The sequence below is a fragment of the Syngnathus leptorhynchus genome, chromosome 2 (assembly GCF_054491065.1).
Source record: "Syngnathus leptorhynchus isolate UIUO chromosome 2, UIUO_Slep, whole genome shotgun sequence".
NCBI lineage: Eukaryota > Metazoa > Chordata > Actinopteri > Syngnathiformes > Syngnathidae > Syngnathus > Syngnathus leptorhynchus.
Genome location: NC_141196.1, coordinates 4,845,544 through 4,867,368, shown reverse-complemented (window position 1 = coordinate 4,867,368; position 21,825 = coordinate 4,845,544). Strand labels below are relative to the sequence as shown.

Sequence of the window (21,825 nt, the reverse complement as noted above, 5' to 3'; positions counted from 1 at the left end):
CAAAGATCCCAGGGCTATGTAACTAACAACAAACAGATGTTTTGATGCATCTTTTTATATTTAGAGACAATTGTTCCAGTCTGTCTCAAACTTTCCTTTTCCATATACGGTGTGGGTGCCTAATAGTCTTCCAGTTAGATAAGAAATGATCCCATTGGGATTATTTTTGGGGTTGCCAAATGTCTGCCCCCCTTCCCACAGAGAATGGAAAAATCATGCTGCTTCCTGTTTTTAACCAGATGCTTGGTGAGTAGCATGATAAAGAATGCTGGTATTCCCTTGAAATTATGTTCTTTTAATGTGTCACCCTCCAGAGATAGCTCAAATGTATGACTGTATTAATGCTAAACTAAATAACACATTTTTTTGTTGCGTGGGGTATGCATTAAATAGCATATGACGAGAATGAAGTCAGAATTGTACCCCGGGGGAAAAGTTGTAATAATGTCTGTGGAAAAAAACGTAAAAAAATACGTTGCGACTCATTGGGGTTAGTACGTTGTTAGGAAAAGCTGGCCATCGTCAGTCCGGTCAAAACCAGCTAGCAAAGTTGAAGAATTCATGCCGACTTTGTGTCCTCGTGTATTTTTAAACAAATAAAAATGTATTTCATTACCTTCAGATACGAGTTTCATTTGTTCTGTTACTACTACCGCTAATACTGCTACTGCTTCTACACCAAATTAAGTTGCTGTAATATTAAGAAGATTTTTTTATAATGAAAGAATTTAGGCCTAAAAGTATTGTTTTATTATATGTCTACATGTGTTGCTGCACAGTATGTGTTTAAATCAAACATGCTAACCGTTCGTATGTCAATGTGATTTTCCATCACGTTAGCGTGAGGTGGCAGTTTTGAACACAGCTTATAATTATCTCTATTTTTTTATGTCGGTCGGTTTGATATGTCAATCATATGCACAATTGTGATGTCGTAATGCAAAATCATGAGTTGGCATATATTCTTCCTTCTTTGGCTTGACTGAAGCGTCATCAGTCACCGGGCGCTTCATGTGTCAATCATTTTTTTGTTTTTTTTTTAGATTACGTTGAGCAGAAAGAATGAATTTGGCTGTTAGTAAAACAAACAAGATCCCAAATGAATGATGTAGATGTTTGTCTATTCCCACAATTTGAGTATTAGTAAGCATCAAACTATTTTTGTTCATTGTTATGGCATTGATCATAGCAAAGGGTGCACTTTCCCCTTTTGGTGACAGTGACTTTCCAGCATACCAGAGGATCGTGTGTGTGTGTGTGTGTGTGTGTGTGTGTGTGTGTGTGTGTGTGTGTGTGTGTGTGTGTGTGTGTGTGTGTGTGTATTTTGTTAACAGCAAGGAGAAAACACCAAAGTGAGTTTTTCCACTCACCAAATAGAAGGAAGACGTGGGCGGACATGTCAATGTGTCAGTGTATGAAAAGGAAGCCTTTCCAGACAGTGCCAAATGACATCATCATCACAAATAACCTCTGTGTGCACAAGCGAGGGGGGCGGCTTCAGACCAGACTACGACTTCATGCGTGCGTATGCGTGGGTGTGCAAAAACTATAAAAGTAAAGGAACTCCCCGAGTCATTTACATTCAAGCAGTAGCCGCAGTAAAGCAGACAGCCCGGTAGACGACAGACACAAGGTAAGAACTTATTTTGAAATTGTTTGCTGGCTATATTTTTTTTTATCCTGCAATGCTTGTTTATTCAAAGAGAAGATTTTCTTTTCTGTTTGAAAACTGGAGCGTGAATTTGAAGGGGAAAAAGCTGCAAGGAGAAAAATTGTAATGTAAGAATAAGAAAAAAGGCAATATTGTTAACATGAGAAAAAGTTGTAATGTTAATGAAAATGACATGTTGACCGTGTACTGAAGAAAAATGCAATTTTGCAATTTTTCTAGAAGAAAATGGGAATTCTACAAGGAAAGTAGCAAAGTTGTAGGACTAGATTGCAATGCAACAAGAAAAAGGCCATATTGTTAGAAAAAAGAACTAATTTTCATGTCCAAATATATTATGGGTAAAATAATTGTATGAGGGGTGGAAAAAAAGTCAAAATACTAAAGAATAGAAGTTGGAAGCCACATAATGAAGAAATGTCAACTTTTGCAATTTGCTCCGCAATGTTTGCGCAACAGTGACTGGATACGCAAACACAACCAGAGTGAAAGGTCACCGGCCAAAAAGCGCACTTGTCTGCTGGCTCAGACGGCAAACGTGTGAACACGTGGGAACTTCAAAAAATTAATTACCATTTTCGCAAATCGCAATGTCATGAGAGAAATTTTTCGGAATTTGATTCTCATCAATAATGAGAACAAAAACACAATTGTACAAAAAATATTTCTGAGAATAAAATTGTTATTCTAAAAGAAAATTTTTATGAAGATAAAAAAATCTGCATTCGTGTGGAAGAAAAACAAGATATCCTCAGAATAAAGTTCAGCTGTTCATTCTAACAAAAACTTTTCTTCGGCAGGATGTTTTGCAAGTACGTAAGCGTTATGCTGATGCTGGCGGTCAGCGGAGAAGTCGTGATGGGCTCTCTGCAGGACAAGCAGAGCGACTTGGGTTTGAAGATCTTCGGCCACCTGGCCGGAGCTTCGTTCCATCAAAACGTGATTTTCTCCCCGTACGGCGTTTCCTCAGTCCTGGCGATGGCGCAGCTCGGCGCAGCGGGGAACACTCGCAAGGCCATGACCGCCGCCATGGGATTTTCCCTGCAAGGTGATGCCCAGATCATTCATCCATTCATCTTTGTTTGGATCAAATCTTATGAAAATTCCAATGGAAAATATCTCTCTTGCAGAGCGAGGAATGTCTCGACAGCAGCGCTTGCTGCAGCGTGACCTCCACTCTGAGGAAGGCTTAGAGATGGCCAGCGGAGTCATGGTGGAGAGGAAGATGAGCCTGGAGAAGGGATACCGCAAGGCCCTGTCCAAGGCCTTCAGGACTCACCCGCACCAAGTAGACTTCACCAGGCCTGACCAGGCGGTGGACATCATCAATGGCTGGGTCTCTGACCACACTGCAGGTACTGAAAAGTCACCATGTTAGTGTATTACAACCAGCCGTTCAGGAATCGAACCTTTTGTGACGGTTGCCGCTGTTTTTTTTGCAGGCGCCATTCCCGAGTTCTTGTCTCGGGGATCTCTGAGCGACGAGACTCGCCTGGTGCTTCTCAACGCCCTCCACTTCCAGGGACTCTGGAAGGTTCCCTTCGACCCCAAGCTGACACACGAGAGGATGTTTCACTGCGCTAACGGCAGCGCCGTACCTATTCATATGATGACACTCACCAACCGCTTCAACTACGGTAATTTCAATACAGCAGAAAATAAACGACTGGAGTATTTGTATTTCTTAGTTTATAAATCTCCCCGACTGCATCTACAGGGGAGTTTGTGACCGGAAGCGGCGTGGACTATGACGTGGTGGAGATCCCATACGAGAGCGACTCACTGAGCATGCTGCTGGTGTCGCCCTTTGAAGCCGACGTGCCGCTGAGCACGCTTACCGATGATTTGAGTAGCCAGCGGATCCGCCAGTGGAGAGCCGAGCTAAGGAGCGTTCGGAGACAGTTAACCATGCCGAGGTATTATTGAGGACTGTGAGAAATCAAGTTGTTGTTATACAGAAATGAAATCATTTTCATGTCAGGGGGGGGGGAAAAAACATGTCAGGTTGTGAGAAAAAAGTTAAAGAAAGTCATCTTTTTACGGAAAAAATAATTTATATTTATTTATAAATGTATACAGACAAAATAAATATATAATTAATACAGTAATTGAAATGAATACAAATTAATTTATAATAGAATAAATATTTTTTGGGGAGAAATTTGCTCTTTTTTTTCCCCAGCTTCTTAGGGTAGAACAGGAAGATGTAATGTTGGTTGCTGTTTGCAGGTTTACGTTGAACTCTGAGGTGAACTTGAAGGCTGCACTCGTCAGCATGGGCCTGGGCAACATGTTCAATCTGGCCACTGCCGATTTCTCCCGCATTACAAGTGAGTCAAACAACAAAACATATTTGACCAGATTGTCCCACAATTGAAAGTACGAAATGAACATTCACTGTCATTGCCGAAAAAGGAAAGTCAAAGATTCATTATTTGAATTGGACTGGCACTTATTTGAGCAGACCTCTGTATTTGTGTATTTAACGGCTGATTCTTTCCTTTAGCTGACGAGAAGCTGTGCGTGTCCAAGGTCCTGCAGACGGTCAAATTTGAGGTCAATGAGCAAGGAACAAAAGGAGCAGCGGCTACAGGTAATGCATTACGTCAATTGGAGATGGGAGAGGCGTTTATTTGTAAACTTTTAAAAACTGAGCCAGATGCACACATTACGGGGCAACCGCATAACATTACTTTAACATTGTATTTTGAGTAGTTCATTTTACTCAATAAAAAAAATGGACACGTAAGAATAATGTCATTAAGTACTAGTGGGAATGACATAACTGGCAAAAATGGTACGAAGATGAAATGGGAATTTTACACACAAAAAAAAATGGTCACATTACAAAAAATAAGTCCTGACTTATTTGACAAATTGAGAACATGATGAGAATAATTTTGCAATTTTGTGTTTCAGCTGCTGTGCTGTTTTCCCGAATGGCAGTGGAGGAGCTCACTTTGGATCGGCCGTTTCTCTTTTTGATCCAGCACAAACAAACGGGAGCCATTTTGTTCATGGGCCAGTTCAATCATCCCGCTTAAGAAGCCAATAGAACTACTTCCACTGTGCCCGACTACTGCTGGACACCAGAAGAGACATTTTCAAAACCAGGACTTTACTGACATGAATGACACTGTTGCACTTGCTTTTTCTACTCATGTTCATGAGTTGTCTCGTGGCCATGCTATTTGTATTTATATTGTATTTATTAAAAGATTTATATTCTCTTTAACTTCCTTTTTTTTGTGAATTTTGAAGTCAATAATTGCAGCCTGAGCCACATTTTTTTTCACCAGGAAATTCGAAAATGCACAAGATTCAATTAACACCTATTAATGAAAAAAAGTGAAACAGTACAAAAGTATTTTTTTAAAATATATATTTAAAATAGTGGTGGCATTATGAGAATACAGTATATGCTTTGAAAAATACATGATGAGTTTCAAGAATATAATGCAATTTTATAAACTGCAAGAATAAAGTTTTTATTTGATATGGAATAGAAGTGTTAATGTTCAGAGTCGGTATTTTGGACAACAACAAACATGAGAATAAACTCATTTATTAATTAATAACTAATTATAATTTTTTGCAATAAAAGTCCTACTTTTACAAAAATAAAGTTGTAAATCAACATTTTTAAAATGTGGTAACGTATGAAAATTCCTAATTTTATTTTTAGTGAGAAAAGTTGTAGGCTAATACTTGGTTTAAGAAATGACCACGCCATGCCAAACCTCTAAAGATTTATTCATAATTTTTTTTTTTTTTTAAGATTGCTTCTTTTGAAACATGGGTGTTGTTGATTCGGGCAATCAAAATGAAGAGGAGAAAAAAAAAAGATGATGTGCACTTCCGCTGACTATCAAACAAAATCCCGCCCTTGCACCAATCAGGAAGCGACTTCCGCCAGGTGGCCCGGGCTACGCCTGGATAAAAACCTCAGCAGGTGAAATAGCGTCCGAGTATTTTCGGTCGGGGCGCTAACCGCGGCATCAGACCGAGCAGTCACAACCGGCAATTTCAGCAAACAGCAGTATGACCGACGCCGACACTGATGCGCAGAGCGCTCCAACTTTGCCCCCGGTGGAAGACAAGCCACAAGTGGAGAGGAAAGTTTTAGGTGAATCTGCGCGCGTGTGTGTGTTGATTGACTAATCACGGCGTGAGTGAGCCCACCTGCACAGCCATTTTTGTAGTCCTATTATGTGCATTTTGGGGGGGGGGGTAGTTTCTGTGCAGTATACTTGTATCTTGAATGCTCAAGTGCAAATTTTACAAAGTTAAATTAAACTGTGTATACACAAGTACTGCTTATTTGGCTTTTTAAAATTTCTTTAGAACTTAGATAAAATGTATTATTATGTCAAAGCTACTTAGTGAAGTCAATGGTAGAGAAAAAAAGCTCAATAGGATCTGTGAAAATTTCTTAAAGACTTTTATGCTGTTACGACCCTTCCAATCTTTGAGGCAACTTGTTGTGCCGTGGTCACTTTTTTTTTTTTTTTTTTTTAAGCCTTGATCTTGGTCTCAAGATGTCAACATGTGAACAGCATGAAGATGTTTAAAGTCAAAGTGAGAACCACTGACTGGATTGTGATTAATGATTAGTACAGAGATTGATTTTAAACCTTTCTTTCAAATGGTTGGCATAATGCTTTTTGTTTTATTTTTATGACATTGTGGCTCTTCCCATTGACCTGCTGCGTACTTGATTTCAAAGTCTTGCTGTTAATGATTGTCTCGTACACACATCTCAATCAATGGGTCATTCCCAAGTAAAATCTTTGCTACCGTGCTAGTTGTTAACATTATTAGTTTTGTGTGTGTAGATTTTGTTGACTGCTTTTAATCAAATGCTTAAATTGTTTCAGCCACCTTGGTACAAGGGACAGTGAAGTGGTTCAATGTACGCAACGGATACGGCTTCATAAACAGGCATGTTTGTTTCTTTTGTGACGCATGAGCAATATCATAAATGGAGTTTGATGATGATTTGTTTTTCATTCATCAGAAATGATACCAAGGAAGATGTGTTCGTTCATCAGGTAAAACGAGGTGAACGTTTGGTGTCGGCCGACGTCTTTCGGTAATGCTTGTTGTCTTTTCTCAGACTGCAATCAAGAAAAACAACCCGAGGAAGTTCCTCAGGAGTGTTGGCGATGGCGAGGTGGTCGAATTTGACGTGATCGAGGCTGTCAAGGTAACCCCAAAAACAAATATTGATATTTAAAAAAAATCTCTACCTACAATCTATATATTTAAATGTATTTTTGTGTCTTCCTTCCTTAGGGTTCAGAAGCAGCCAACGTGACGGGTCCCGGCGGGGTGCCGGTGAAGGGGAGCCGCTACGCGCCCAACAAGCGGCGCTTCCGGCGGCGGTTCTTCCCACGTGTTACCGACAAACCAGCAGACGGCCAGCCCCCCGACGGCGACGAGGAGGGACACGTCGACGACGGCAAACCCCAACAGCAGCGCCCTAGACCTCGCCGACCGCATCCACAGCAAAATGTAAAATGTTGACCGGAAATTGCTTGACTAAGTTTCTTAGTCTTGTTTGTATAGTGCTACTTATCATATCATGCTATCATTAGCATGTCAGCATTTTCATCAAGTATTTATTTGGTACTTGGCAATCGTTCATTTGCAGGTTGAACCTGGTGAGCCAAAAACCTCAGAAGGAGATGAAACGCAAAGACCACCACGACGTCGGTTCTGGCGACCATACAGACGGTAACGTAGCATGTTTGAGTTTTCGATTCCTGCCGCTTTGATTGCCGATGCATTTTTTTTATTTTTTTTTCTCTCCCCACTTCCAGACCATTCCGTCCACGAACTGCTTCGGCGCATCCCAAGGAGGAAGATCAGAAGCAGCAACAGCAGGCGAGTGCACACGAGGAGCAAACCGAGTCGTCAGAAAACAACACAGATGCTTCCGAGGTCCAGAAGCAGCAGCGTCAGTCCAGACGCCGCCGGCAGAGGAACTCTGAGTCCTCTGTCTCCAAAGTGAGTTGGCGTCGAATAAATGCCGCATTTTGTTGGGTACTTGCGGGAATTGAGCTTCCGCTCCGCCGCAGAACGGTACTGAGAAGTCTGCCTCGGAACCCGGCACCCCTCCCCAGACAGCCAAGGAAGACGTGAAAGTCAAATCTCCAAAGGGCTCCCAAAACAGCTCGCCCAAATCACCAGAGGTGAGATGTCAAGTAAACCACCGGCCAGTATTGAGGGTGACTACTTTTTGACTTGCAGCAGGACGCCGACACAAATGTACCGGCACCGACGGAGTGACACTTAGGAGTGGACAGTCGAGGGACCCTCGGGACAAGGTGGGATTTTTTATTTTTTTTTGTGTCCAGTTTCATTCTACACACATTTCAATAGCCTCAGCAAATGATTGCTGACTAACACATTTCCCCAACTGTTTGTTTTGAAAGATCCAAGAGTTGAAGGACTGGCCCCATTTGAGAACGCATGTCTCCCCTCCTTGCACCCCGCCCCCCCCCCCCCCTCAACCTGCGTCACCCCCTCGAAACACCTCTGCCCTGCCCTCACCTTACTTCATAGGCAGAGAAAGGACGTGTATTTTCATCTTTAAAAGGGGCATTAAAAAGGGAAATGGATTAAAAAAAAAAAAACAAATTCATGTTCCAATTTATAAAGAAAAAAAAAACATTTTTCTTTAAATAATGCATCAAGTAGTTACTTAAGGAACTAGCCTTGATTTTTATTTAACTTTTTAATTTTGTTAAAGAGGGGAGAAGAAAGCAGGTGCATTACGGGGCTGGGAATAGTTACCACCTGACAATTCTTAAAGCCTCCCTTCGTTATCCTCGTTTGAGGGGGAATTATGAATGAAAAGACTTTGTTTTACTAATGAATTTTTTTTTTTTTCATCATGGAGGGGATAATGTGCAATGTGCAAGTCAATGTGAATAAAACAATGTTTGCAATTCTGACAATTTAGTTCGCTTCATTATTGTCATTGCTGTTATGATTATTATCCATCCATTTTCCGAACCGCTTTGACCCCACGGGGGTCGTGGGCGTGCTGGAGCCTATCCCAGCCGTCATCGGGCAGCAGGCGGGGGACACCCTGAAACGGTTGCCGGCCAATCGCAGGGCACACAGAGACTAACAACCATCCGCACACGATTTAGTCTTCAATCTGCTTACCAAGCATGTTTTGGGGTTGTGGGAGGAAAGCAGAGTGCCTGGAGAAAACCCACGTGGGCTCGGGGAGAACATGCAAACTCAACTCAGGGAGGGCTGGAGGTGGAATCGAACGCGTACCCTCCTGTGAGGCGGACGTGCTACCCAGGGCGCCACCGAGCCGCCTTATTAGTTATTGTTATTATGGGGACAGTAAATGTACACAAATGTCACACTTTCAAATAAATTCACATTTATATCGATACAAGCGGTACTACTGGAATACTACATTTCCTATGAATGAGTATGAAAAGAGTCCAAAATTCAGCCGATGTTTTTGACAATGATGTGCATTTGGCTAAATTTCATATCTGGTAGTGGCCATTGGGTCAAATGGCTAAGACTAATTGATTTATATGACTGCCAGGAGTTTGCCCACATGTTACCACAAAAAGGCTCCTTTTTTATTTTTTATCTGACAGTTCTTGTCAAACTACCTGCAGGAGTTGAACCTTTTCAGGCTTTATCAAACTTTGTCCCCTCGTGCTGACAAGTCACTTTTACAATCAAGTTAAAATTGGATGAAACTTTTAAGATGGTGTCTCAAAACTTATTTTTGAAAAATTCAGAAGTATCATTAAAGTGCAAACATTCCAGCGAGTGGAATTAGAAGTATGTGTAATGTGTATTTCCTGGAAATAATTGTTAAAATACTTTTTTCAAAACACTACACACAGATTATAAACAGAACAAAAACTCCTGCAAAGAAATGAAAAATGTCCAGTTCTCAATTAATGCTTTCATCCCCCAAGTAGTCCAGTTCCGTGCCGGTCTTGTTGAGCTCCATATCCATGTCCATCATAGCGTCGGCCGAGGCGTGGTGAAAGTTGGCGGAAATCTGGTCGAATGTTTTGCCCCGTGTCTCAGGCACGCGGAAGAAGGTATAGATGAGGAAAAAGAGCAGGAGCGCGGCAAAGATCAGGAACACGTATGGACCGCACAGCTCCTGTGGGCGGGGACAATTATTTGAACAATTCATGATCCAAATCATACCATCTGTATGCTTTAGATGGACATGTTAAATTCTCTGGACCATGAGGCCTTTTTTTTTTGATAATTGTGTGATGTGGTATGCTTTGGATCATGATTTTTTTTTTTGTACTCACAGCAACATACTGGAAGCCCATGCCAATAATGAAATTAGCAGTCCAGTTTGAGCATCCCGCCACAGCCATGGCGGCCGGCCTGGGACCCTGCGAGAACAGCTCGGCCACAAAGAACCAAGGGATCGGACCCGGACCCACCTCGAAGAAGGCCACGAAGCCGAAGATGGACAACATGCTGACGTAGCTCATGGCTGGGACGGTTTCCTGTGAGGAGTGGGAAGGAGAAGTGTCAGGAAGTAATTCCGGATGGATTGGAATGCTGGGGTGGCAAACTGACCAATAAGGCGAGAGCTATGGTCATGATCACAGCGCAGACGCACATGCCGCCCAATCCTAGCATGTGGAGCGTCCTCCGGCCCGTCCGCTCAACTAGGAAGAGCTGTCAAAAAAAGTTGACACTGAATTTTAACCTCAATGTTTTTTTCTTTTCAGGTCTTTGCAAATGTATCCAACATAAATGAAACTTAGTTTATGTTTGCTTCCAACTGACTGAGACCACGGTGAAAGCACAGTTGACAACTCCGGCTCCAATAGTGGCGTAAACTGGACTTTGGACTCCGGCCTTGGTGAAGATGCTGGTGGAGTAGTAGAAAATCTGCACAGAAGTGAGCGAAAAACATCACAGGATTGATTTTGTTCACGTGCCGTTGACGCCTTACCGCGTTGACTCCGGAGAGCTGCTGGGAGAGTTGCAGCATGATGGAAATGACCATCGGTTGGCGATGTAGCTGCGAGCGGAACAACTCCGGGATAGACACCTTCCGCTCCATGTCCATCCTCCTTTTCTCCTCCTTCATCTCCGCCAGCAGGTCGCCAACCTCCTGGCGGCCCGTCAACCTCCTCAGGCCTGCAAACCCGACACAGGAACTCTTATCGGTCAACCAGATGAGGAGGAAGGAGAACAAGACGATGAGGTGGAAGAAAAGGAGAAAGAAGAAAGGAAAGAATCAGAGAGAAAAAAGGGACGAGGATGATAACGAAGAGATGAAAGAATAGAAGGAAGATACAGAAGAAGAGGAGCAACTGGAGTAGGAAGATGGAGTAGGAACCTTGGGCGTGGCTCACCTCTCTTGGCGTGGTGCTCCTGACATCGGACGATGTAGAGGAAGCGTGGGCTTTCGGGACAGAAAGGAAGCAGCGCCATCTGGAGGACAGTCGGCACCACTGTCAGCCCCATCAAGACGGGCCACAGCTCCTCACTTCCCAGCAGTTGCTCCAAGCCCAGAATCTAAAAGGAGGCGCCGTAAAATCAATGACTGTTCCACCAACGTCATTCTTCGGAAAAATGGTCAGCCGTCTCACCTGCGCCAGGAGAATCCCCGTGACAATGCCCAACTGGTGAAGAGTGCCCAGTGCCCCACGCAGACTGGTGGGCGCAATCTCGCCCACGTACATGGGGGTCAACCCGGATGCCAGGCCTAGAGGCGAAACAAAATATGTGGTGTCAAATGCGGTGGTGGCACGAGAAGCAAAGAACGACATCAGGGCGAGACGCTGACCGCTGTAGGCGCCGATGACGAAGCGTCCGATAATCATCATTTCGAAGGAGCGACACAGCTTGGATAGGCCCATCAGGCTCCCACCCAGGAAGGCCAGGACGTTGTTGATGAGCATGGCTTTTCTCCTGCAAACAGGCCCTTTGGATTTATCAAAATTGTGCTTTTAAATAAGCAATAAATCGAATTTAAAGTTTTCTAAATTAACCCATTAGTGATTAATTCATATTAAGTGACGAAAAATATTTAAAAATGTCCGCTTCTGCGTTTCAATTCTTTTTTTTTTATGCAGCTAACTGCCATTACGATGTAAATGTCGGCAGATTTAGATTTTCGGCTATCTTCAACCATGTTAAGACTAGTTTGCTCCATATTGGCTATGATGGAAGTCATCTGTGACCACTCCTACAGTGGCGCAGCCCTCCCTCTGTGAAATTACATCACACAGGAGTCACGCCGGTGGTGACAAGTTAAGTTTTATGTAGCGTTCTCTTACCTGCCTAGCCACTCAGAAACAAAGCCAACACAGAAGGAGGAGAGCATGCCTCCGATGGAAAAGATGGCCACCGACAAAGACCACAGGGACGTGAGGGTCCCAGGTGGGATAGCTTGCCCGTAGCGATGCACCCATGTGGCATTGTAGTCCCTCTCGATGATCTGACCACATGACAACAATCAAGTCAGGAGCCCGCACTCCCTGCGCGCCAATGCTTGTGTTCAACAGTAAATATCTGGGCCCCTATTTTGGTTTTGCTTGTCAGCTGGTGTTTCCGTGACGTTCAAGGTGAAACAGGGCACGTGACTCACTGTAACAATCACGAGGTTTCACTTCAATTGATGAACGGCCGAATGTCAGGAAGGGGGTGCTCTCGCTCATACCTGCTGAGGTGCATTGATGACGCCAATGTTGTATCCAAACTCCAAAGATCCCAATACAGCAGTGAACACTGATAGGGCGAGAGTTCCAGTCACCGTCTGCAACACGCACACACGCGCTAATGTTGACATATATAAATATAACCCAGATATTCCTATCTGGCTACAATACAGGCACCTGTTTCCACGGTGACAGACATGCCACCTCTTATGTCATGTTTTGAATAAATGGGACTGCCCACTAAGTCAAAAATATAATAATAACAATGATAATAGAAATGTACTTTTTGGGATAATAGGATTCCATTGTATGAAAAAAGAACAAAATATATTTTCTATAATTCACACATGATTTTACAATATGAATTAAAACAAAATATAAACATGGTTTAAATGTTAATTAATACTATAGTTTAACAGGTTTCTATTTATAAATATGAAAATAAATATTGGAAAATTTGAGAAAAATATTCAAATGTAATGTAGTTCTAGTATTTTCAAAAACATGTAAATAAATAGTGTATATTTAAAGGTTTTTATAGTCATGATCACATTATTTATGAGCAAATTAAAGTACACACCACTAAGGTTCAATAACATCTCTCTAAATGGTGAATGTTTTTCACAAAATGTGTTATGATAATCTATTTAAAAATATATACTGCAGGGTAACGGATATTTTGTATTAAAATGATATATAATCTTTTAACAAAAATAACAATAATATTTTTAAATAAAAAAAACAATACTTCCACCAGAAATTATAAGCAGTATAAATATTTATAATTAATCAAATTAAAATCAAACATGACTGATATCTAAGAGGAAAACAATTTCTATTAAATCATAATAATCTAGCGGAGACAGCATAGATAGTTGACATTGTTTGTGCAGGAAGCAGTCAAGCGAGGTGACCTCAAGGTCAAAGCACAGAACCAAACCTAAAGTGTTTTGCTTCCGGAGGCTGGACTTTTTCAACAAAGACACTCTCAAAGCCTTTCATCTTGATGATGATCGGCCGCTCGTCCGAAACCCCAGCGAGCGCACCTCCCGAGGCCACTGACCTCTCCTCCCAATTGCTGAAAGCCGGCCGGCATGACTTTTGGCAGCTCCGTCCGTCAAGCTCCACCAGAGAGAGAGCACGCCCGGCAGCTCCCCTCTTGGACTTCAAGCTTGGAGACAAAATGCGATCCGATCCAAAAGGCAAACGCGGCCCGTCCTGCCTTTCAGCAACACTGTCCGTTGTCCACGGCTGGCCTGTAAAGTGACACCAAGCACAACCACGTGCACGCCTCTATCCAAAGTAGAGGGGGGGAGGGGGGGAGAGGGGTGGTGGTTGGTGCTGGGATTGACGAGGACTGGGTGGTGGTTGAAGCTTGAAGAAGGTCAAAAAAGCAGAGCGAGCTTTCCAGCTCTTCCAATAAAAGCTTTTATGAAAGAGGGGCTCGTCTCTGACCCTCTCGTTGCCATTGTCTGTACTGCCCACCACCCATACATGGATTTCTATTTTAGGGTACATGCCGAAAGGTTGCCCTCCCCCCACCCACCCCACCCCTGTCACACAACAAAGCTGCAGGAGAACAGGTGGATCCTAAATTTGGGCATGAGTTTTATGGTACCGAGACCTATTGGTTAATCGATAAGACACGCATCTCTGTAAATCTGATTATCCTGTTGTTCCGATGTCATAGAGTAGATCAATACTGTTTTGAAATGGATAATGTACACCAGGGGGTTTCAACTGGTTTAGTCCAAGGGACCACTACAATAGTCAAGAAGCAACTCCGGGACCACTGCTTTGGCAAAATATTATTTTATTTTGCACCAAAGGCGGATAGACCTATACAGGCAATTTATTTGCATCTGTCTATTTTGGGAATCCCAGCTACATTTGACATAATTTGAATGGGTAAATGATTCACAAAATTGTCTGGAAAATCAAATCAAATCTGAATAATAAATACATTTTATTTTTAATCATATTCCATTTCTAATTTTGCGGTCCACCTGCAATACCGCTACTGACCACTGACCACTGAAGGGCCGTGGACCACCGGTCTTGATGTACAGTATATATTATCCGAGATATCGATGTTTTATCAACTTCTTCGAACAACATCCAAACAACATAAAAACACATTTGGTTTTATTATTATTGCAAGGGGTGATGATGTCGATCTCCCATAATCTGGTGAATTTGTCCTGTAACGAACACAATAAACATGGTGATATCAACAAAAACTTCGCGTCCTTTGGATTTTGTTCGGTAAAGCAATGGAAAAACAATAAGCATATTTGATATATCAAGAGCATATGGCAATTAATCAAATATATTTCGCAATTAATTGATATCGCCATGTTTTGTTATCAATAGAGTATGCGTGCTGAAACCACGTGGTATTCGCAAGTCACATGATGGTCATCGGTCTACGTTGGGAAGACATTCTTCTGAAAATATCTGCCGTGGCCCCTCATTTGACACTTCCACAGCATCACGTGCATGTGGGTGGGTGTTTTTGCTTGTGCACATGGAGTTCAAAATCATGTTGCGGTTAAATAGAGTCACATGACCCACCGGCAGGTGCTGCGCGTCGACTGCCGATGAACTTTGTGTGCTGCACGAATGGTATGTAAAATGGAAGAATATATTATTTGATGTGTTGGAGGTGTGTAAACGTCTTTCCCCAAGAGCCAATTTTTATTATTAAACCCACAGATTCATAGCTGAGGTTATATTAAGAAAAAGTAAATGAATAAGTTGTCATACATGTCTTTTTAAAAATTGTTCTTATCTTTTTATTTGGGCCAAAGTAGCTGCATCGTTTCCGATGGCCTTTTGGATTTGTCCATTTCTCGAGTGCTTGGAATGTTTTGGCTTAGCGGCAACACAAAGTCAGCTATTTTAGTTCAAAGCAACGTTACATGTAATGTCATTTATTATTTGTACTCTTCTTAATGATGCCGTGAAAGCTTTCTATAGGAAATTACATTTTATTTCCCCCTTAACCACCTCAATCACAAACACACATGGACTTGGATGCTAATGCCAATGCTAAGTGAGAGTTGTAAAACAAATCAAGAGGATTGTTCTAAACACTGGCAAGCTCACTTCCTCTCATTTTAAAGGGCTTGTAAACCTAAATTTTCTAACTTACTTGACATGATTTTAATGAGTACATACATAAATTATGTAAAAACTATTCAGTATGGTTATAGTAATATTGTTTTTTTCCTTCTACATGAATATCTATTTTTGGCCACCATTTTATAATGTAGTCTCCAAAAGAAACAGTATCCTCTCAAGTCCTGTAGTTGCACTCCAATACTGTGCCAAATATAGCACCTGTGTATGTAAACAGAAACCCCCGAATTCAAATGGTAGAGTCCCATCCGTTTAATATCATGTCTGGTGTCAAACCTTTCAAATCATTTTTAAATGGCAGTGGAAATATTCTTCCCCCGAGAATGCAAATGGTGGTCCCATTTGGCCTTGTCATTCACCGTAATGCTAAAAACTAGCTAACGTACTGTTTGTAAGACTTGTTTTTCCATTTTTAACTGAAATGGAAATGTCTCCCCTTCTCACAGAATGCAAATGGTAGAGTCTCGTCCGTCTAATTTCAACATTTGGTAAACTTGCACTAACAACTTAGCTAAATTAGCTTTCGACACAATGAGAGGTCTGACTTGAACAAACTTCCTTGACACCAATTGTCTATTTTGGTATTTGTTCGGACTTTGGGACTATCTTCTGGTTGTAACCCAAAGAGCCCCTTGGCCATCAGGGCATAGTAGATTCCTAAACACACAGATGAGTTTCACAACTTAGTGCCTCAGTAAACTGCAGCATCGTAGTTGGAGTCGCATTCATTTACGGGACAGATGTCGCATTACAAATGAGCGATGTATCCCTGGAAAAGGCCGACGCACTAGAGGCATTTATGATGTCACCCGCTACATATGCTCCTGTTGACAAAGGAGTGATTAATTTAGTCTGATTTTGCCTGTAGTGCTTGAGAACAACGTGGACGGATGAGTTAATTTTGAGGAAGGCCTCTGATTGGTTCACAACTTTGAGTATCATGTGGCCCAGACAGGGGTTAATAATGTCTCGCCCCTTTTTATACTCTTCCGTGTCAGCTGGAATGGAGTAGGGGGGTGTTTAGTGCGCCACATCGTCTGCAGCAGCAGCACCCCGGGGTGCTCTCACTCTCTGCGCTGAAGCTATGAAGACTGAGCGAAGCCACGCGGTGACTCCGCCGCCGCCGCCGCAGCCCCCGACCCTCCGGGAGGTGACAGATCTCCTTCAAATTGTAGATTCCGACAGGAAGTCGAGCGAGTTTGACCCTTGGAAGCAGGAGCTCGAAGACGTGGGTCAACAAATGTCCGATTTGGGGATTGAAACGGATTCCGACGAGTACGAAGACGAGGACGACGTGACCGTGCTAACCGAGGATGAGTCGCATTACATCACCACGCACGCCATACGGCTCTCGGAGCTATCCGACGGCCACGACGGAGACTCGGACCCGGGTGCCGGTTCCTCCTCCTCGTCCACGTGGGACGCGGAGGATGGCCAGCAGGTGTTCTTTGTGGATTATGCCTCGTTTGACTGCAATGGAGTACTGATGATGAAGAGGGAGGGTGAGGATGCAATTACTAGTCTGCACGAAAGCGATCCGTCCTCACACTTTAGCGCTTGTGGCCAGGGTGGCGGACAGGTCCACCTGTCAATCAAAACAACTTCCCGGGCTATAAATGACCCGATCCAAGAAAATACTGTTTATCATGCCAAAGACGCCAGAGATACGAGCCCCTTGGCAGCGGGGGGAGTGGATGGGAACATTGAGGGGGTGCGTGATAGGGCGAAGGGTCTCATTCCGGCACCGGGCGGCAAATTGAGAGCAAAGGAAAGCGCTGAGTATTCCAGTTGTGCTTCCAGCGAGCTCGACGACGCCGACAAGGAGGTGCGCAACTTGACTGCCAGAGCCTTCAAGAGCCTGGCTTATCCTTACTTGGATGCCATCAACTTCAGCACTTCAACCAGTGAGTCTTCCACATCAGAGCGTGGGATCAACAGGTGGTCCACTTTTGTTGACCTGAAGTACTCCAACGTGAGCCAGAGTCTTGTTTCCCAATCAACAGCTGAAAGGGGGGGAAGTAACAGTGACTTTACCGAGCAGCTGAATGGAAATGAAGCTCATCAAAGTGCGTCGTCTACTAAGAAAATCGAACTAATGAGAAATTTTGGTCAAGGACACAACGGGGTGATTCACCTCACAGAAACCCTGAATTTTCACTGCAACGTAAAATCGGGAATGTCCACCGATGAAATACGCGCTAACGTCGCTCCGAACCCCACGGGAGCGGGATCACATTCCACGGATGAGATTACCGTTAACAGTTTGCAAGGAGGCAGGGGCAGAGGAGCCACTGCTAAGTCGAAAAGCATGGAGGACACTCACAAGAAAGCCATCTTCGCGTCCAGCGTCATTCAGAATGTGCTTTCCAAAAAGATGCAGTTTGAGCAGGAACGCCGAATGGAAAGGGGGGAGGTGAGGGAGCCCCACCACAAGGGGGACTGCCACAGGAAAAAAGGACTGCAAAGACAAAGCTCCAAACCTTCTGAGAGCAACTCTGACAGCGCAGAGGACTTGTCTGACAGTATGGATTGCGGCTCGAGACGGGACTCTCTGGTGCGAGACACTCCGTCGGAGGCGCCGGCGAAAGCAATGGATGCTATAAGGGGTGCAATGGAAGCGTCCAAAGGGGCTTTGCTTCGGAGCCAAAATAGCGCCTTCAGAAGCTGGAGGAATGAGCAGCTAGAGTTTCCACAGGATCATAAAAACCATAAAATCCCAGAAGAGACGCCAACCCCCGAGGGAATGGGGGTTCGTTACTCACCGAGCGAAGGAGGCAAACTGACTAAAATGTCACATTTGTTTGTGCCAAACATCCAACGTGTGGTCAGTGGCGGGGAGTTGGATAAGGCGTCCCAGCTTGGATCTGACCACACTTTAAACATACCGGAGTCCCGTGTGAGTGTCGCAGCATCCAAATCCCCAGAAATTAAAATTAATCTCCAGAGCTGTCGCGCGGCCAATTCTATCAAGACCGATGACTCCAAAGGCCAGGGGGTCCTGGCTGCTGGTTTGAAGGGTGAGTCCTCGGATAAAGTGCCTCATTTTATGATTCGGGACATCAGAGATGGAAAAGGGAAGCTTCAGACGCCCATACACCAAGTTAGAGATGTCCGTAAATTGGTCAAAAGCTCCTATCACTTTGTTTCATTAGATCATAAATCGGATTTCGCCACCGCCGACAGCCACCAAGACCGTCGATATCCTACATCTGTTTCCCCCATTGTGATAAAATGCCAGTCAGTAAATACAAACAGCAGCAAAGGTGACTTATCTGAAGATACATCGTCTCCAGAAGGCAAACAAAGTTTGTCAATGCAAAGAGTGACTGGGAAAGTGTCCCCGCGGATCATAGAACATCCCTCGGAGGAGATGAGTTTAAGAATGGAGAGCACATTGGCTTCGAAGAAAGAAAAAATGTTTGAGGTCACTGATAAACAACAAATGTCAAACCAGGTGGCTTTGAAAAAGCTCCAGGCAGCAGTGAAAACAATGGAGCAGCTTTATGTGTTTGACAAAAATGAATGGAAAAGGAAAAACCAGCCACAGCCCCTAATGGACAGCCATGTCCTCTCTTTGATTGCGAGTGAGGAGAACAGTGAGGAGGAAGCATTGAGGGGCTCAGTGGTGGACAAAATAGCAAGAAAGGATTCTAACTTGAACAAGACGCCACCAACAGTTGGGAGCTGGCTAAGGACGACTGGCGACCAAGACAATGCCCTTAAATCCAGGTTGGTGGCCGCTCCTGTCAATTCCAGCCTCAAGGCGTCTGCTGGCATCACCATGGGTCTTACCGCGAAGACTCTGCAGCCCAGCAACGCCACGCCTGTGTCTTACAACACCAAAACATTTGCCCCCAAGTCGGCAAAATTACCCACGTCCTTGAAAGTTTGTCCGACAAAAACATGCGGCGAGTCAAAAGAAATTCTGGCCACGGAGCAGAGCTCTGACTATGAGAACTACCTGACCATTCCGGTCAAGTCTCAGGCCAGCGGCAGTAAAGAGGGCTTGTCCGTGTTTAGCGGCCAGTCCCGCCCAACTTGTCTTCCCTTGCACATCCCGGCATCAGGCACTAAAGGTCAGGAGGAGCAGTCCCAGAGAAGCTCTGCTGTGGCAACCCATCCGACTGATGTCCCCCCAGCGACTATTTTTCACTCCATGCCACCGGGTATGTCTACAAACCAGCCACAGGTGTACTGTATCTCCCCTGCCATCACGCCTGCACCTGTGCTAGATCCATTCCAGACCACACAGAGGAAGATGCTCTTGGACCCCACCAGTGGAAACTACTACCTGGTAGACACCCCGGTTCAACCCTCCACACGACGCCTCTTTGACCCAGAAACGGGCCAGTATGTGGAGGTTCCCATGCCCCAACCTCCCATGACCCCCCTTTCCATGCCAATTTCTCCTTTGGCCCTGGGTGCTACCGCGTACGGACACACCTACATGATCTACCCCGGTTTCATGACGTCGCCCCCCGTAATTTCGACTCGGACGCTGGTGCAGCCGCAGGTGCTGATGGACAGCGGGGAGAAGGCGCCACCGCACCAGTCCGAGGGTATGTACATGGAGACGCCATCCTACATGACTACTGGAAATGCCACTTCCATGACCCCGAACGTGGTCAGCATCGCCAGACCACAACAAGGCATCCTCAGTGGCAAGCAGCCGGTCATCAGCATTATGTCGCAGCAGGGTCCGCGGATTATTGCCCCGCCCTCTTTTGACGGCACCACCATGAGCTTTGTGGTTGAGCATAGGTGAAAAGGAGGTGAGCCCCCCCCCCTCGTCATATCAATTTGAGTCTACAAAAAGGGCCACATTCATTTATAATACACTTCCTGAGAAACCCTAAGCCGGTATCCTAAATTTGATTAAATTGCAAGGTAGCAGAGTTGGTTGGTAGTCATGTAAACATGTTGATGGGTAGTTAGATAAGTAAGCCAGAATGAAAGTGTGACAGAGGCGGGAGGACCCAAGGGCAGCCTCAGACCAACTGGGCTGCCTTCAGCTGCTGCTGAATGTCAAAGAGCCGCTTAGGCGGGTTGCGGCAGGTTCAGCGGGCTTTTTATAGGAGACAGCGAGAGTGACAAGTCAAATTCTCACAGCTTCCGATCAACACCAATTATATAAACACAGCATGCGACGTGATAGCTGCCCTTTCTCGTCAGACCTGGATAGGGAGGGGCAGACTGTTCATTTTACTTGGGCCAAACATATCCTGAAACATGGTTAGGTAGGTAGTTATATAGGTCTGGTGTAGAAGTAAGCAAGTGATTAGTAAGTGATAGTAGGTTGGGTCAAACGTTGCAAGTTGGTAACGGCGAGAAGCTTGAAAGCACTCTATCTAGATCTCGGTCTAGGTTGGTTATATGAGCAGGTATTTAATTTGTAGTTGAGTAGAATGCAAGTGTTTACTTGGTATAGATCATAGGTGTCAAACCCAAGGCCCGGGGGCCAGATACGGCCCGGTACATCATTTTATGTGGCCCCCGAAGACAAATTTTGCATCGTCATTACTAAAATTACAAGTTGTCTTCGCTTTTTAAAAATTGTGATATTGCTAGCAATTTTTGCTGCCATTCATCTTTTTAAACTATGTTAACAGTTTTTACTAGTCTCTGATTTCAAAACTAGTTATTCATCAAAAAATGAGTTTGACACCTCAAAAGGTAAATTGCGCATGAAGGTGGGTAGGTTGCTCACTTAGTTAAGTCCTTCTGTTTACAGCGCTTGAATTGTTTTTGCTTTTGTTTTCCAAGCAGGCTGGAAGACGTGTGGCCGCCATTTTACATTTCTGGATTGAACTGCTTTAGTTTCAATGTCACATCTTTGTATAGGAATGAATGTATAGTAATTTGTATTTTATATTACTATTATTGTTGTTTACAGGGTGACGCTGCAAATGGATCCGGGTTAAATGATGTGTTCATATGCATATGCTGCCTCGTATGTATTCTATATGTAACATGTGGAAGGGGAAATGTAAGTGAAAAGAGGAAGATTTTATTGTAATTTTGATGGTAAGGCAAGCTAGGGTTTGTTTGAGAGCGGTGATGTTGAAAGGGAAAAAATGTGAAGGAAATTTTGCAAGTCAAATACATATTTTGTTTTCTCAACTCATATTTGCACATTGGCAATTGATCTGGAAAAGCACTTCATGAAATAAATGTTTTTTCCCCCCCACACATTAGCCTCTTTGCTTTTGATTCAGTGTGTAAGTCATTTCTTTCAACGTAGCCATTTAGTTGTCTGACTCATCGTAAAAGGTATGACAATTAGATTAGATTAGATTAGGTTGAACATTATTCATCCCACAGTGG

General features: G+C 43.9%; 4 protein-coding genes across 7 annotated transcripts; 3 read left to right on the top strand and 1 right to left on the bottom strand.

The window, feature by feature from the left end:
* The first annotated feature begins 2,470 nt into the window (after positions 1-2,470).
* Positions 2,471-4,845, top strand: serpine1 (serpin peptidase inhibitor, clade E (nexin, plasminogen activator inhibitor type 1), member 1). The gene is made up of 7 exons (XM_085905603.1): positions 2,471-2,717; positions 2,800-3,024; positions 3,112-3,306; positions 3,387-3,585; positions 3,899-3,999; positions 4,176-4,262; positions 4,589-4,845. Exons 1-7 carry the CDS (start codon positions 2,471-2,473, stop codon positions 4,711-4,713), a joined length of 1,179 nt encoding a protein of 392 aa, XP_085761729.1. The 3' UTR covers positions 4,714-4,845.
* A 736-nt stretch (positions 4,846-5,581) lies between these two features.
* On the top strand, positions 5,582-8,311 carry LOC147060257 (Y-box-binding protein 2-B-like). Of its 2 annotated transcripts, none has more exons than XM_085938450.1 (10): positions 5,582-5,795; positions 6,547-6,610; positions 6,687-6,720; positions 6,786-6,875; positions 6,965-7,183; positions 7,323-7,405; positions 7,492-7,678; positions 7,750-7,863; positions 7,925-7,998; positions 8,107-8,311. In XM_085938450.1, the coding sequence occupies exons 1-9, from the start codon at positions 5,711-5,713 to the stop codon at positions 7,958-7,960; spliced, it is 912 nt and encodes a 303-aa protein (XP_085794576.1). In that variant the 5' UTR covers positions 5,582-5,710; the 3' UTR covers positions 7,961-7,998; positions 8,107-8,311. The 2 variants fall into 2 exon arrangements, with proteins under 2 accessions (XP_085794576.1, XP_085794568.1); XM_085938442.1 differs by having other exon boundaries at positions 5,583-5,795; positions 7,922-7,998.
* LOC147060256 (solute carrier family 2, facilitated glucose transporter member 4-like) lies at positions 8,253-13,601 on the bottom strand. Of its 2 annotated transcripts, XM_085938425.1 has the most exons (11): positions 13,424-13,601; positions 12,363-12,458; positions 11,980-12,140; positions 11,487-11,611; positions 11,290-11,405; positions 11,053-11,215; positions 10,647-10,834; positions 10,478-10,582; positions 10,265-10,366; positions 9,988-10,191; positions 8,253-9,827 (listed from the first exon to the last, which is right to left on the bottom strand). In XM_085938425.1, exons 1-11 carry the CDS (start codon positions 13,454-13,456, stop codon positions 9,609-9,611), a joined length of 1,512 nt encoding a protein of 503 aa, XP_085794551.1. In that variant the 5' UTR covers positions 13,457-13,601; the 3' UTR covers positions 8,253-9,608. The 2 variants fall into 2 exon arrangements, with proteins under 2 accessions (XP_085794551.1, XP_085794556.1); XM_085938430.1 differs by lacking the exons at positions 12,363-12,458; positions 13,424-13,601 and having other exon boundaries at positions 11,487-11,624; positions 11,980-12,093.
* Positions 13,602-14,962: 1,361 nt separating this feature from the next.
* On the top strand, positions 14,963-20,266 carry c2h4orf54 (chromosome 2 C4orf54 homolog). 2 transcript variants are annotated; one of them, XM_085938412.1, is made up of 3 exons: positions 14,963-14,985; positions 16,500-16,609; positions 16,677-20,266. In XM_085938412.1, exon 3 carries the CDS (start codon positions 16,742-16,744, stop codon positions 20,264-20,266), a length of 3,525 nt encoding a protein of 1,174 aa, XP_085794538.1. In that variant the 5' UTR covers positions 14,963-14,985; positions 16,500-16,609; positions 16,677-16,741. The 2 variants fall into 2 exon arrangements, with proteins under 2 accessions (XP_085794538.1, XP_085794529.1); XM_085938403.1 differs by having other exon boundaries at positions 16,500-20,266.
* Positions 20,267-21,825: the final 1,559 nt, after the last annotated feature.

Excerpts from the sequence above, each read along its gene's own strand:
- LOC147060256 (XM_085938425.1), bottom strand. The coding sequence starts at position 13,456 with ATGCCGGCCGGCTTTCAGCAATTGGGAGGAGAG. Across the intron at positions 11,216-11,289 it reads CGGGGATTCTCCTGGCGCAG|ATTCTGGGCTTGGAGCAACT; the intron begins GTGAGACGGCTG and ends GCCTCCTTTTAG. Across the intron at positions 10,192-10,264 it reads CCATAGCTCTCGCCTTATTG|GAAACCGTCCCAGCCATGAG; the intron begins GTCAGTTTGCCA and ends CACTCCTCACAG.
- c2h4orf54 (XM_085938403.1), top strand. The coding sequence starts at position 16,586 with ATGAAGACTGAGCGAAGCCACGCGGTGACTCCGCCGCCGCCGCCGCAG.
- serpine1 (XM_085905603.1), top strand. The coding sequence starts at position 2,471 with ATGTTTTGCAAGTACGTAAGCGTTATGCTGATGCTGGCGGTCAGCGGA. Across the intron at positions 3,586-3,898 it reads AGACAGTTAACCATGCCGAG|GTTTACGTTGAACTCTGAGG; the intron begins GTATTATTGAGG and ends TGCTGTTTGCAG. Across the intron at positions 4,263-4,588 it reads AAAAGGAGCAGCGGCTACAG|CTGCTGTGCTGTTTTCCCGA; the intron begins GTAATGCATTAC and ends TTTGTGTTTCAG.
- LOC147060257 (XM_085938442.1), top strand. The coding sequence starts at position 5,711 with ATGACCGACGCCGACACTGATGCGCAGAGCGCTCCAACTTTGCCCCCG. Across the intron at positions 6,721-6,785 it reads AAGATGTGTTCGTTCATCAG|ACTGCAATCAAGAAAAACAA; the intron begins GTAAAACGAGGT and ends GTCTTTTCTCAG. Across the intron at positions 6,876-6,964 it reads ACGTGATCGAGGCTGTCAAG|GGTTCAGAAGCAGCCAACGT; the intron begins GTAACCCCAAAA and ends TTCCTTCCTTAG.